General features: G+C 28.0%; 1 protein-coding gene and 1 long non-coding RNA gene across 6 annotated transcripts in view; one reads left to right on the top strand and one right to left on the bottom strand.

The window, feature by feature from the left end:
* Window positions 1–16,775, bottom strand: part of LOC128393483 (death-associated protein kinase 1-like) — a 45,253-nt gene that overhangs the window by 4,244 nt on the left and 24,234 nt on the right. The window contains exons 1-7 of one of the 2 annotated variants that reach the window (XM_053353669.1): window positions 13,598–14,694; window positions 5,848–5,961; window positions 5,265–5,363; window positions 5,104–5,202; window positions 4,750–4,848; window positions 2,244–2,342; window positions 1,817–1,915 (exon numbers count right to left, since the gene is read on the bottom strand). In XM_053353669.1, the coding sequence (XP_053209644.1) occupies window positions 1,817–1,915; window positions 2,244–2,342; window positions 4,750–4,848; window positions 5,104–5,202; window positions 5,265–5,363; window positions 5,848–5,961; window positions 13,598–13,723 (735 nt within the window). In that variant the 5' untranslated portion in view covers window positions 13,724–14,694. Of the gene's footprint in view, window positions 1–1,816; window positions 1,916–2,243; window positions 2,343–4,749; window positions 4,849–5,103; window positions 5,203–5,264; window positions 5,364–5,847; window positions 5,962–13,597; window positions 14,695–16,775 lie in introns of those variants that run through there. The other variant, XM_053353668.1, reaches the window with a different exon arrangement.
* LOC128393488 (uncharacterized) lies at window positions 2,349–12,439 on the top strand. 4 transcript variants are annotated; one of them, XR_008326173.1, is made up of 8 exons: window positions 2,349–3,027; window positions 3,170–3,477; window positions 3,805–4,892; window positions 5,040–5,632; window positions 5,834–6,216; window positions 6,375–7,534; window positions 7,823–9,374; window positions 9,445–12,439. It is a non-coding gene; the product is annotated as an uncharacterized LOC128393488 (long non-coding RNA). The 4 variants fall into 4 exon arrangements; XR_008326175.1 differs by having other exon boundaries at window positions 6,375–7,547; XR_008326172.1 differs by having other exon boundaries at window positions 6,375–7,597.

The raw sequence follows: 16,775 nt of genomic DNA, 5'->3' as shown, positions 1-16,775 counted from the left end.
CTAGAAGAATCAAGAATCAGAGTATTCAACAATGGCCAAATTTTGAATTCGAGTCAACAACTCAATCGGATTAACAGGTTATCATATTTTTTCATTCAAAATTAAGATCATCCAAAAAATGATCTACATCATTTCAACCTTGACCCTTTTTTCAATCAATGAGTTGAAATATTATCGTTTATTATTATCAAGTCTTCCGGGCACAAGTCAAAATGGTTCATTTGAAATTTGAAAGATTGAAAACAGAAAATTATGATTGAGGTTGAAATGTGATCAGTTGATTGAAACACACTAATCTATATCGGATTTGTACACAATGATGTGATTAAAAAAGATGTATTTATAACCTGACAATTTAGAGGGGCAATTAAGTGAAAGATTTCAAGGTAACATGAAGATGAAACTTAATTCAATCATCATCAAGATCATCATTAGAGTTAAAATCAGGTAAAAGTTTATGATGACGGTGAGAGTAACCTTAAGGAGAGATTGATGATTTAATTTGCTAATCAATATTTCCAATTGGGTGATGTCTCTCTCTCTCTCCGTAGGGTTAAATTGTAACAGATAAACAGGTAAAAGTGAATTAAACTGCTTGATGGTCCACATTGTTATCGAGAAATGATTATGACCTGATGATACTTATGATAAACGGAGGCCAATCCTATGACCGATTTTCATTCCAGACCAGTAACTTTTTTTTCTCAATCTCTCATGATTATTGTTCTGCTAATCATGAAGGGCTACTTATAAATAACAGCAAGAGATAAGTAAACGGGTTCCAACACTTTAAAGTCCATTTTTTGTTTCGCCGATCGTGATCTTCAGGTGAAAAAGGGTCTCCATCATACAGATCGAAATCAAATCAACTTTGATTAAGTATCACGAAAGTTAGTTAACTATTAAAATGTTCAGTTGCATTTGGTAAAATATTAACTTCATCTTAATCATAATCAAAATCAATAACAAGTGGACATTAGAGTTTTGATCATCGTGAAGATGGTCAATATCCCGAAATGAAGGTGATGGTACCTTGGTAATGAGTATAATCCATGTGTAGCTTTAAGGTGAGAAATAGATTGGATCAAAGTTGCTAATTCAATCAGAATTTGAAGAAATAATCAAAAAGTTAATCAAGCTTATAATCTGTATGAAAAAAAGGGAAAGAAATAGTTGATCATTAAATTTAATAACGATCAATTGAGATCGATTACTTTTTTTGTCTCAATATTTTTCACCTGAAGAGAAACATAATAAAAAATATATAACGTAATTAATGGGCTATATTAAGATGTAAACATTAAAAAAAATGAACGCTGTCATTGAATCAGATACATAACATGATATTGTACCATTTAATTTAGATTCTGATTATGATTGAAATAACGATAATCATAAAAATCATAATCATCATGATTCAATTCAGTTATTAAGGATAAAACTAAGATCAACTTGAAGATTTAAGTTGAATAGGGTTAATTATTTCATTAGAAAACCAGTAGTAATTTAATTATCTCAAACAATGTACGTTCTAAATTGTAGCAATTTTAATCGTAATTGTAATTGAGATAATGTTTTTCTTTCGCTCACCTTAACACAATTTAAACTAATTGAATAATCAAAGAAAACTTGAGAAATGAAAACAATTAAGTATCAATATACTTTTTCATGGTGAATGTTAAGTCTCATATGAATGTTATGAACAAATAATGGAGAGCAGAAATCCTTTCAATGATTAATTGATAATCTAAAAAGTTTCAACCAAAATCCAAATCATTAAATGAATAATAACCAGAATCAAGAACAATTAGCAAACCTTATCAAGCAGATTCAAATCAACACCAATTTCAAGTAGACAACGGACACTTTCAATGTGACCTCTTGCAGCGGCACAATGAAGAGCAGTTTCATCTTCCTGAGAAAGACAATAAACCAGGTCAAAGTAATCACCATAATTATAATGTAAACAATATTCGGTCAAAGTTGAAATCACCATATCAAATCCAAGATGGAGGAATATAGAAAAAAAAGAAAGAAAAAAAAATTTAGAAACAGAAAAAAAAACACAAACAACGAAAAGAAACAATGAGAAGAGAAATGAATTGTCATCACAAACAATTAAAATGGTTAAATTAATCTCTCATATAAATAGTAAACTTGATGGTCAGGTAGTTAATTATGTAGATTAACATGTTAAATTGTTGACAGTTAAACAAATTAATAAAAAAAACAAGTTAACTTACCTTATTTTTTACATTCGCTTGGGCTCCAACTTCACCTAAAACATGAACGATTCTGGGGAATCCATGCCAAACAGCGATGTGAAGAGCGGTCTCACCGTGCTGATGATAATTCACCAAGAAGAGAAAGAAAAATGATAAAAAGAAAGTTAATTGTTGACAATTAACAGAAATGAAAAGAAAATTATACAAATTAAAATGGTTTCTTTTTCCTCCAAACAATTGATGAGTCAATGGGTTGGAGATACAAAGAGTTAACGATCAGATCAAAAAGAGAAAAGAACATTTGGTTCTCTGTGTCTACTTTTCTGTCTATTTTTCTATAAAAATTGTTTTTTCTTTTCTTTTCCTAATTAACCATTTTTCTAACTGAAATTAATCATCTTGATCGTTTGACTTTTCTTATTAATTAATTGTTATTAATTTTTTATTCTTTCCATTTCCTCTTCCCTTTTCTTCACTCAATCCAATTCATCCGAATGAATCTCATCGATGACAATTTGAAAACCTAATCATTTAAGTTAATTTATTGTTTTCTAATTTCTACCAACAATTACATGGATAATGAAGGTTGTGTAACAATGGATTAAGATTTTCCAACAGAAAGTTAATCATTCCAACTAATGATTATTCAAAAAATGGGTATGGTGATTATTCTGGTTCAGTTAACCATTAAGGAGGAAAAAAAAGTTCCAAGCCCAAGATGATCAACTCAAAAGTGAATCGAATAGAATTTTATTTATCATCATCATTACTGTTAAAAGCTTTGACTTATAGGAAGCAACAGGTAAGTCATTCCAATAATAATCTTAACTGTAATCATTTACTTTTTTAGTATAAAACCAACAATAACAGTTAAAATTTTCTCTTGTTGTTTATCAATCACTTTTTCTAAATTTTTCTCTTTTAAATTCTCTTCCCTTCAACAGGTAGAAATCAATTTGGTTTTGATGATTATTACTGTCACTTGAAAGGGGAAGATATCAAATCGAGTTCATGATTAATCGCTGCCTCGGGTAATTTTACCCTGAATGATAACTGTTTTCATGTCGATTTAGTTTATTTTGACTCTTAATGTTTTCTTATGGCTCAAGCTGATATATGATGAGACACAATTAAACTATCAATGTCACTATTAATGAAGAAAATAATCCAAATAATTTAGCCTAATTAGTGGTTACATAAGTTAAAGACTCAAATGCTACTGTTTTTGATTGCTGGTGATGATAAAACTCAGGTAACATTATCGATTTATTGTCTTATATTCGTTAATTGCCCATCCTTGATTATATTTTGATTCTTATTTTAGAATTGATTGATTTCTTAAAACAAAAGACACTCATTGAAAGTTCATTTTGATTGTGTTGCAGTGATTTCTACTCGAATTTACTTTCAGTCTCCTCTCAATCCATTAAACTTTTCTCATTGATCGTAATCAAATTGATCACAATTATCTTGAATTCAATAATTCAATGCATAACCTGAATCATAATCATTATCCTGAAACTAAAATTTTCACATGTAAACATTAATTTACTTTCCATTATCATCTTTTTTTTCTCAGATTTTCTGTCCGCAACGTTGTTTCTAATCACTGCCTGATCATTAAGATGAATTTCAATCTATTGTGATTGATTATTATCTCCATTAAAGACTAATTACTGGAATAATCTTTTCGAGAAAAGATAAAGATCATCATCAACCATAAACAGGACTATACAAATGTGTGAATAGAAATCAAGAGTATCAAGATACAAATGATTTCAAAGTTGACAATTTAAGTTGAAAATGTCAAACATTTTTCATCATTCTCCATGGTTCAGTCAACATATTCATGAAAGAACAAAAAAACAAAATTCTTATCCCGGAAATATCTCCCAGCATATCATTCACATTGGAACATCAATCTCTCAATTGACAATCAGTCCCGTTTTAACTCACAGTTAAGGATGGAAAAGAAAGAAATAAAAGAGAGAGAACAGAAATATCATCATTCGGAAAGTAAACAGTTGATCTTCATCACTGTTTCCGTTAATCACTACAGTTGAACTTCATTCCACTCTTCTAAAAATGCTTCATGGTGACGCCAACAATTAATGACAAGGCTTTGTTTTCAATCAACTCTTTCAACGTTTTTCTAATTAAGGGCGAACCATTGATCAAATTAAAAAGAATCTCCAACAAAATGGAAGCACAAGACAAAAGCATTAAAATACAATCCAGTTGAAAGGAAGAAGATTAATGAGACTACGAAATCATCATGATTTTTGTTTTCCAATCTTTGAATAAGTCACGTTAATGTCAAGACAAGAGATAAAGAGGATTAACAAAAAAAGAAGGATTAATAAGTTTCATCAGCTGAATACGAAAACAACAAGATTGTTTTTTTTTCGTAATAAAAGATGAGGTTAACCAAAAACAATGAGAAGATAATGTTGATTGAGATAAAGGAATATAAAAGAAACCAAGATAATCATGATTACGATTTAGACAATTGGATTAAACTTACATCATCAGCTACATTAACATTGGCACCACATTTGCATAATTGTTCAATTGCATCAGCATGACCATAACGAGCAGCAACATGAACAGCAGTTTCACCAGCCTACACATTTGGATAAAAACAAAGAAAAGAAAAGATTAATTATCGTAATTCTGTTGATCAATTTAACTGTTATTTTTACTCTGTCTCTCTTTCTCTTCACTAAGCAAAAGTGGAAATTTGAATTGTCAAATCATTTATGAATTTCTTTTTGTTTCTAATGTTACCTTCTTGTTTTTATTATTCATTTTCAGGTAACCATGATGGATGAAACCTCAATTCACATTCGACTGTAAACAAAAAGTTTTCTATTCTTACCTTATTTTTACTATCAACATCTAATCCTTTCTCGTAAAGGTAACGAATAATTTGAGTGTGCCCTTGTCTTGCCGCCCAATAAATGGCACTGTCCCCATGCTGTAAACGAGAAATTTTGGTTAAATCAAGTGGATCTTTTGTTTTTGGACAATCGGACTTACATTATCGACTAGAGTAAAGTCGGCTCCTTTTTTAATCAGAAATTTGAGAATCTCCAATTGTCCTAAACCAGCAGCAACATGGACAACCGTTTCCCCATGCTGATTACCCGAAGTATTAATTGTTTGAATCAATCGAACCATGAGCGAAATGAGAAAAAAATGAAAGCGAAAAAAAAAGTGAATCATTTACTTCAATATGAGAGATTTGGAGTTAATTGTTTTCAAATGGATTTTTTTTGTTCCCTAAACTTTTTCGCTGGGAATCAACGATGAGAACAATACAATCCATTGTAATCTATCATGTTATCATCACATTCACTCTTCAAGTGGTCAACAATTTACTTCCCAAGGGTAAACTAATGGTCAAGGTAAATTGTAAATTAATTTATTTGTAAATTGTGTGTAAACCAAGATAGTTAATTGATCAGCAAAGAATAGTAATTACCATGACAATGATCCAATCAAAGTAAATTGTTAACCTTGTCCATCTTTTTCATGCAATTTTTCAATTTAACAAAAATTATACATTTCAATTCTAATTAATTTTACAAAAATCTTTCCAATTACAGATTAAACCACTTACCGTATTAGCTTGGTTAATATCAATCTTGGACATGTTGACCAGTTCTTGGAGTCCATTCAGATTACCTTCTTCAACCGCACCAAACAGAGCTGCCAGGACAAAGTTTTCATCTTGCTAAATAGACCAAAAAAAAGAGTGAAAATTTGATTAAGAAAACAATTAATTGAGTTGATTAGTTGATGGAATTGTTTTGTTTTCTGGTTTAGAATCCTTATAATTAGAAACTCAATTAACTGAGTGCAATTGGATTTTGAAAGGGTCAAGATGAATAAAATTAACCGTGAAAACCATCATCAGTAGGATAATAATCAACAGTAACAACAATTAACATGATTACACAGTTGAAAACATTGAATTAAAGTGTGCAAGGTAAAGTTAATTGTAATCATTAAAATTGGATAATAATAATTACATAATCAAGAGGTGCTTTGTTTCAATTCTAATTGTGACATCGCTATCATCATTTATCCAAATACAACAAAAGCAATTTAGCTAATTATCTTAATATTTATCTCTTTCTTTTTTAGGTGATGTTAACAGTTATTCATTTATCGTTTAAATGTTAATTCGCATGATGGTGATTTATTGGTGGTGATCATTTACAAAGATAATTTGGATATTCAGTCAAATTGAGTTTCTGGTTGGATACGAATAATTCAGAATTCGATGGAACGTTTTTCGACCAAAATCTCTCTTATTTTTAAATGGATCATGTTCTTAGTGTTGAGATTTCTACTTATTACTTTTCACACGATTTCGTTATGATGGTTTACTGATTTGAGGTCAAAACGAATGTTAATCCTGATTATCATTACGTAAACATCTCAATGGGATAGAAACGAATAAATTAACGCAGATAATTAATATAAATGAGCCTTTTGGTTTAACAAATTAGAAATTAAATTGAAAGGTTTGATGATAACCGAAACTGGAATTGAATTGATAGTTTGGTATCAACGATAAATCATCAAATTGTCAAGACTAAATGATAAGAAAACAATTAAATCAGTTAACCAGACATTGATTCATTCAAGGCGTCTACAATATGGATACGATGAAAATTAATCAACAGTATTCAATCATCGTGATAATTATCATCCTAGTGAACATTGAAAACAGTCAACAATTGAAAATGATAACGTACCAATTAAGAAACAATTATCCTAATTACTGACCAATTATAATCATAACATCATCAAGTTTGCGGCGATTTTGTAGTGCATCATAAAAAATGAGATGATTCAAATGCGTTGGAGGACAGTGATTAGGATTATAATTGGTGCTCACTAAAAGTTAATTAGAGCTCATTGAGCTTAATCAACTTCACAATCAACAACAACAACGAGGTTATCACACGATGGAGGAGTAAAAGGATATCAAAACTACCTGAAGATGATTTCAAGAGATGCTCTTGATTTAGAGTTATTATTTGGCTCATAATTTTAATAATCCAACTAACTACAGACAATTAAGCTTTAAGCAAAAGAGTTGATCTGGTTAAATGTCGCCCAACAACTGACAAGAGAACCGAAAATAGCCTGAAAAACCTGCGAAATTAGCTTCATGTTATCAAAGTAAAAAAGTGAAATTGTAACATCATCATCAACATCAATTATAAATACATTCTGTTGTTAAAAAAGGTCACATAAGTACCATGAAAATTTCATGAAAATGAATCTAATATCAGGTCAGAATTGATTGTACGTTTTCAGGCGTTTTCACCATTTAAATTGTTAACAAAAGTAAAAGGGTATCTTACATTTAAATTTATTCAAATTTATTAATATGTGTAGGTAGATGACAATCCAAGCGATTTATGATTTACCAAAAACTTATTAATATACTCTGATTATAATTAGCTAAATTCATGATATATATTTAAATCACTATCAATGAGTTTGTTATTTAACTTATAATCAAAATCACGAATCAAATGATTAATCTAACCTTTAATTTTGTTTCTTTCTCTCATCAGAAAACTTAAACCTTGTCAATGGAAAACGTTGAGAATCAAACAAACAAACAAAAAAGGATCAAGAAGATGAGGATGTTAACAAAGGTCACTTTTGGATCTTCTCCAGGGAGACATCATTATTATCGTTATCATGGAATCACTGTTCTGAGTGAGAGAGAGATTGAGATAAATATTTTTCTCATGAAGAAAAAAAAATTCACATTCATAGCCAAAAACATTTGAAACCAGGAATTGGATTAACTCTCAATCATTTCAAATCCAACTTCCGATTAGGAATATCAACTACCCTGAATATCAATCACCTGTTAATCTAATTAATGAATACAAGTATTGGCCAAAGTGAAAGAAATTCATTGATTGGAAAGGTCAATCGAATAGATTTAGTTAATTATACAATATATTTAATCTATGGTAACAATTTGCAGATTACTATCAAGTTAACTGTGAACACGACACACCCAAAGTAAATCTCAAAATAATCATTATATTTAATATATTTTTCCACTAATCCATTTGATTAATGAAAATATTATTATGTTACATTTGGATCCTTGATCCATCAACAGTAACAAGAACCCAACCCTTTTCAGTTAATTGTTTCACTTATTCTGTGAAGGTTATTGTTAAAATTTGATTTCATTTCATTTAATATTTGATTATCGTGAAATTATTACAAAGTTTTCATTGTTATTAGATGCAAACGGTATTAAGGAAATGTTGATTAGTTGATTATCACATTTATTTACAACATTCCAAGTGTACCAAAGTTTTATTGTTAGCTAACAATTAACTTAATTCAGTTATCTACCTTAATTATCCTGTTTTTTTTTCTTACCTTTAACCAACCAGAACAATTTAACTTGTTGACTATCTAATTCACCTTTAATTTTTCACCATTAGAAACACAATTTAACCAAAAATCTTTACAATTGAATTAGAAATTAGTTAATTGTTTCACTAATTAATTGGTTTCTTTTCTCCTTAAATTGTGTTAACCTTCAACAATTTATCATTACAAATTGTACCATTTTCATTTTCTCATAAATAACTTCCTTTACAACTGAATTAACTAATCATTGTAATATTATCATCTCAGCAAATACTAACAATTTATTAATCACAATACAAGGAAAACTTGATCTGATTGATAAAAATTTGGATTCCCTCCAATAAAGATAATTACTGTTAATAGTAAATATCATTGAAATGATTATGTTAATTATCACTATCAACAAATCATTAAGATGTAATTATATTCTGATGATAACTTTTTAATTGTTTAACTATGAAAATTTAAAACTTGTAAACACAAAAACCAACTAGAAGACGATTAACTTTAATTGTTGAGAGATGATGAATCTAAAATTATCCTCTCCAAACTAATATTCATCATAATTAACTATTCATGATCAATGGAAAACAAAATGAATGGTGTTAAATTATCGTGACTTTAATTGTTACCGTAATTAGATGAGAAAATCAAGAAAACGTTATTCCGTTCAAATTGTAATTCTTAATTTTATTTATCTCGAGTTAACTGATTGTAATCATGGTAAGTGTATGATAATTAATATCGTTGATTGTTGAAATTAACTTTCACTTTTGTCTGATTGTATCTCTAGATTTGATTTAATCAATGGTTCTGGATCAAAGGATTTGTAACCTCATATGGAGTTTAAATTGTTATCAATTATAAAAAGTCAACAATCATCAACAATTAAAGTATAGACATACAATCAAAATTGAAATTGTTGGTCTATCAAAAAAAAAGGTAACACAACAATCAACAAGGTTAAATTAATTTGTTCACATTTTGTAATTTCAACAATCAGTTCAGTGACATTGGTACACTGATTAATTAATTGTTGTTACTGAACAAAGAGAAAGTTTAATCTTCCAATTGATTTGGTTGATTAAATCAATTGATGATTATCACTCGATTTCTAATCAACTTTCTTATGGATTTTTATTTTGATTACTCTTTAATTACTTTGATTGTGAAAAGTTAACCATCAATCACAATTGAAACTGTTTCTTTGTTTACACATTTGGATTACTAATCATTACAATTTGATTTTTTTTCACCAGAGACACTTAATTGTTGACAATTAAACATTCAACAAGTTCATTGGACTTTATGGATTATTATCGTTGAGACAATTAAGTTAATATGATGTATTAAGATGGTGAAAAGAAGACAGAAAAAAACCGTGATTAACTTAATTGTTGGCGAAATAGTTTATTACTATTAAATGATTAGTAGTAACAACGTTTAAAGGTAAATGTTTAAACATTTTCTCGTGATTAATGTTACTGTTTTTGGGCAATAATCACAATTATCATACTGAACTCAAGTCAACAATGAAAACGGATCAACGATGGATAAGTAAACAGAAATGAGATAATCAGGAAAAAAAAAGATAATCATGATTTTAATGTTAATAACAATTGAGACTCGATAAATCAATTAACTGTCATTATTAATGAATCATTAATTTATTAGTGGCGATAGTGTTGGCAGGTAAGAAGCTGATTGAGAGAGTAAGAGATTGACCATAACAAAAGATCACGAATTGACCTTTTCCCTCTCTCTCTCAATTCCTAAATGATCAACAGACACAAATTAACTTGATTGTTATTAACTGTTGCATGTTGATCTTGTTTTCATCATAGACGGAAGAGTAAACCTGACAACAATTAACCAAGAAGCAACAAACTACCAGGAAGCAGAAATAGAAACCATTAATTGTTAGATAAACTATTTTCTTGATGATGATTAAAAGTATTTATCAAGTCAACGAAGGTGAAGATGATGATAAGATGAAGAGAGAGAGAGAGAGAGAGAGACAAGTTTTGACAGAATTGAGTCTGAAATCAACAATCAACAAATCAACAGAAAAAATGTAAACATAACCAACATTTTACATCCATGATGCGGCATTAAGGTTTCAACACAATCAACTAATTGCAGTCACAACAATCCTAAAACAATCAAAGCTTGATGGTGGATGATATAAGTAACCACATCATCTTCATGATGGTGATGAGGATTATCTTGTTGATCATGACGATTATCATCATTTGATGGATTGAGATTAAGTTGATGATGTTAAGGAGGCGGAAACGGATAAGGAATGAGTAGATGAAAAAAAAAGATGGCTGATAAAAGCGGAAGAAAAAGTTAACTGATCATTATGATAATTAGTTAATTGTTGGAGTTAATTTTGCTTGGGAAAACATTAGGTATCATCTTCATTCATAATAATCAACAACATCAGATGAAAAAAAAACAAATGATTCTTGGGAAAAAGTTTCTTAATTGTAATTTACTTGTTTAACTTTTTTTCTGTATGAGAAAAAGTTTTAATCATTTTCTTAAATTGTGATCAGAATTTAATCACAATTAAGTTGATCTTAAGATTTAGTTTTCTTCATAGGAAAAAGTTTAATCATCTTAACCATTTTCCCTTTTAAACCTTAATGATTAAAGTTTTAATTGTTACAATTTACGATTTCTCTTTGTTATTATTTTCTCATCAGATTTAATCAACAAGGAAATTGTCAATTTAATGTAACAATTTGTTTTCTTATCCTTACAGTTAACAATCAACAACAACGATCAAAAGTTCATGAGAAGATAATTAAAGTTCACCCAAAAGAAATTAACAAACAATTTAATTAAATACTACAAAAGAAAATCAAATCAACAATTTAAATACCATTATAAAATTGACCATTAATCTTGATTAACAATTAAGGTTAAAATATTAGGGACCATTGATTGTGATTTAACATTGAGATTCAAATTAAATCATGAGAAACAGTAAAAAGTAAATTGATTGTCAAATTAACTCAATTTAATTCACTTTTCAATCCTTTAAATCATTTAAATCACTTAATTAATCCAAAGCTAATCTATTCGGATCAAGATTACAAATCCATTGATCAAAATCCAGCAAATAATTGAGCTAATTGTTAACAATTAACTGACAATTTACACAAAAAAACAATCCGTTATTTTGAATATTAAATAACAATTTTTAAAATCACCTTCTCAATAGGATCTGAATCAACAATTAATTGGCAATTAACTTTGATGAATTAAATCAATGTGAACCAGCAGGAAAATAGTGATCAAATCAAATTAATCAGGTAACAATCAGTTTACAATTAAAACTTGAAACCAGGTAACCTTGTTAATTGATTACAGGTAAGAGTGTTTATAAGAAAAGGAAAGGAATTAAATTTAATCATTATGATTATTAAATCATCATCAATACCTCATCATCATTGATTCATTCAACTAATGGAAAAGTAAATTGTAAAAATTAAATGACGAAACAACAATTAACGTAACGATCAAAATGGTTAATTAATTTGTTTTCAACTGTTTCCTTTGAGTGGAAATGATTAAGTTAATTATGGAAAATCTTGATTTCTAATTATTAGATAATCAACCTTGAGACAATTAATAAAAGTTGTAATGATTAACACACAATCAAATGAAACAATCACCATCTAAATCAAAAATAACAATCAGTTAATTGTATTGATACAAATTAATTAGATTTAAACAATTAGTGTTGATTGTGTTGATTTGAAAAACTATTTAGTCAAAGTAAATTAAGTTATGCTAATCTGATTTATTAATTGTTACAATGGTAACTAAGGAAAAGGTAAATTATCATGATTAACTTAATTGTGTTTACTGATTTTAATCATAATTGTTTAACTATTTCAATCATGTAAAGTTGTAACAATTTAATGATAAATGTCAAACAAATTAGACATAAATTTAATATTTAGGCCAATACATGATTTAAATTGTTGCCTCATTTATTTACCTGGTTAACTTAATCACAATAAAAAAAGTAACAATTAAGATAATCAAATAATATAATTAATAAATTGTAATAATCATAATTGTGATGAAAAAAAAATCGATCCAATTTTTTCATCTTCTCATATCAATCATAATCTAATAATCAACAAATAACAAGAGTGATCAATATTATTATTTTTGAATCACAATCAACAATCAGCTTACAATTAACCTTAACAATTTAGTGTAAATCCTTAGTATTTATATATATTTAAAATGTATCACCATTAATCAAAAGTTAATCACAATCAATATATTAGGTCAAAGATGAGAAATGAAAAGTTTAATTGTTGATATAATGATTAAACTAATCAAGGGAAAACTTTTAATTTCAACTTTTTCAATTGGTAAACTAATCATGAAACTCATCAATGATATAATTATCATTTCAATTGTAATGACAAGTTGTATTGTCAATTGTTATTCAAATCAATTTAATCACAACAATTAACAATCAAAATAAAATATCAGTGACAATCAATGTTTGAAAAAGCAAATGGTTAATCCTGTTGATCAATAATTGAAAAGTGTTGAAACAATTTAAAGTGACCATTGGTTAATCAACTAAAATCATCAACCAGCAACAACAACAAGACCCAATTAATGGTTGACCAGTGTAGCAATTAATTGAAACTGACCATTCACTGTGAAGATAATTGTCAACAATTTAGTTGAACTAAATTAAATTTACCTTAAAAAGTTAATCTATTAATATTTAAAACTATTACACAAAAATCATAAACCATAAGCTGAAGGTTAATCAATCACCATCACCATCAAATGATAAGCAAATTTATTAATTGTTACTACTGTTGATTAAGGACAAAAGGTCATCATAGTTTTAAAGGTAATTTAAAGTTAATTGAGTTAATTAATTGTTAGCAAATAATTACCAAAGTTGAGACAACAGTGAAATCAGAATCATCATTAGTTGTTGGATCTTGATCAAAGTAAACTGTATCCTCTTGATTTAAACTGTCTCTTGAGAGACTTTCATTACAAATCAATTGTTTATCCATATTTGAATCACTTCAATTGTTACAATTAACAGTAATAATAATAATCAGGTAAATTAATCCACATTTGGTTAAGAAAATTAATAAATTGTTCAAACTAAAATCACATTGAAGGTAATTGTGTTAGTATCACAATATCAACATCGGTGTAACTTTTTCCCATATTTTTCATTCATAGACATTTAATGTCAATCAAATTACAAGATAACTTAAATTACTTTGATGATGATTAGTAAATCATTTGAAATCAATGGTAAACACACAACCAAAAACGATATAAATATATTATATTAGTAATTAGTTAATTGGTGAAAAAATTAACAATCAAAATGTAAACAAACACACTTAAAGTTTGGTGGAAATGAAAAGTTTAACAACAAAGTTTAGGATTGAAAGAGATGATCAAGTTAGTGAGGTAACTTTTGAAGATGATGATGATGATGATGATGTTGAAGATGAGATGTTCAACTGAGAAATGAAATAAACAGGATTGAAGAGAGGGAGACGAGTGAGTAGATTGTGAGAGTAGTTAAGTGAGTTTGTTGGTGAGAGAGAGAGAGATAGTGAGCATTGAATGAGTGACCTGAATGTAATCAATTCTCAATGTAAAACTTAAATCTACTGGTGATCAACTGACAATTTGAATTATTATTATTAGTGTTACTAAATCATGATTGATTACAACTAATCAGAAAATTAATCATATTCCAAACAATTAGTAAAATTGATCAGTAATAATAATCTCACATTATTGAGAGATGAGGTGAAAAAATTGATCGACATGTAAATAAAAAGGTAACACAAGATAAAGTTGATCTTCAGATCGTTTTGATTGTTGACAATTTGCTGATTGTTTGATCGTAGCTTTAGTCACTTTACTAACAATTAGTTCATGATGATTACTAAAATCATCTAATTACGATGAAAGATGAAGATAAACATGAGAGAGAGAGAGAGGAAATTAGGAAGAGAGGACATTTCATCTTCGCTTTTCATTGTTACTTTTACAACTATTTTAGGTATTTTTGGGTTAGACAGGGAGAGAAATGGAAGATAAAGATGATAAGGTCTTTCTTTTTTCTCTTTCTATTAGGTGGCCATGTTGACTAGAGAAAAGGCAAGATGATGATGATTATGATAAGAGAGAAAGAAACTGGTTTTCTCTTCGTCATTATCTTCATCATCATTGAGAATATAATTTAACTTTCTCTTTCTTTTCTGTGTCTCTATTGAGATGAAATTCTGGTTCATATGATAAACTCATCGGTTACCAGGGTGATTCTGATTATAATGATTCCAATCAATAAACAGTTATAATGATATGAGAGGAAGGAAAAAAATAATGACCAATCCAGATACTGACCATTTCCAACTAGGTCCTAATTTGACCTAAATAACTTGGATCAACTATCTTTTTCAACGGACAATCAATGTTAATCAATTTAATGATCACTAATTGTTGACTTTTCTTCAGCTTCATGCTTAATCTAATTACAGTTATATGATCATAAGAAACTTGATTAACTTTTGATCCATAATATTGATTGAAAATATTCAAAGATGATCAAAGTGATGGAGTTTAATTGTTGACTAATTGTTAGGAAAACTATGTTTTTTTTGTTCAATTTCAAGTTTAAATCATTAAGATTGTGATTGTAACGGATTAGTTAGTTAATTGTGATGAAAAAAAAACTTGATCAGTAAGTGATTGTGATGATAATTAGGATTGAAAGTCGTTCAAGTTATTAAACAACAATTTACTGGTTGCGGTTAATCAACAATTAATCAGTAAACCATCAAACCCCGTTGACAATTAGTTTAATCACTTAAAATAGTGATACTAACAATTAAGGTTTGAAATGATGTTCAACTTTGTTTTAATTGGATTACAATCAAAATTGATTATCAATGATTTTCATAATAACTAAACAATTTAAGTCTATGAAAGTAACAATTAATTTGATTTTTACTCATCAACTGATTAAATCATCACTAGTAACATATGATTGATTGTTAATTGTTAAGGTAATCATAAGTTTGGAAATTACATTAAACTTTAAATCATTAGACCGACAATCAACAATTTATTTTAATTGTTGCCAGAAAATGATAAAAATATGATTCCTATTAAATTTAATGTTTAATGATTTAGTCAGCAAATTCAATGAGCCATAAATTGAACAGCTAATTGATTACAATCAACTGAAATGATCAAATTTAGTAATAACTTCAACTTCAATCACCAAAAAAAGATTTGATTAATTGTTTTGATCAATGATATTACTGATTTTCATTGTTAATGAATATTGTTAGACTTGCACAATTAACTAATTGATAATCAATCTGATTGAAACAATGGTTGTAAACCAAAATAATAATAAAGTAACTTAATTTAATTGTCAATCAAGTTTAACTAAATCGTAACAACAATCAAAACAAACTTTTGACATTTTGAGGTTAAATCAATTCCTATTATCATCATTAAATTTGATCATCTTAAATTGATGATCAAATTTAATCCAATCATCAAATATCAAAAGGTCAACTTAATTGTAATTAAATAGTCAAATATTAGATAATTAATTGTTTCAATCCATGGTAATGATTAACTAATAAGAATTGGGAACTTTGTATTGATTTTGATCACAATTAACATTCAAACTATTGGTGAACAATTAATAATTAGTGGGGAAATACGATTGATGAGTTAATCAAATTAACTGTTGAAAGTGTGTAACAAATTCAATTGTCAAGTTTTTGCGACAACAATTAAAAACGATCATCAGATTGATGATTTAGTCGAGACAATGTCAAGTTAATTGTGATTGGAATTGGAATTGGGGAAAAAAATTGAACTTTTTTACCTCGAAAAAAAAGTTAATCACAATTAAATTGAAGGGCGAGGTTAATATGAGGATAATCAATTGATTGATTATCATTTGAGTAATAAATTGTTGTCGATTTAAATTGAAAACAATTAACACTCCTTGTCAGTTTGCTGTTAACACGCAAAATTATTAACTCTTAATTGTAAACAATTAAACAGATAAATTAA

The sequence above is a fragment of the Panonychus citri genome, unplaced genomic scaffold (assembly GCF_014898815.1).
Source record: "Panonychus citri isolate SS breed McGregor unplaced genomic scaffold, ASM1489881v1 Contig00138, whole genome shotgun sequence".
NCBI lineage: Eukaryota > Metazoa > Arthropoda > Arachnida > Trombidiformes > Tetranychidae > Panonychus > Panonychus citri.
The sequence above is the reverse complement of the archived record's forward strand: the minus strand, read 5'-3'. Positions and strand labels throughout refer to the sequence as shown.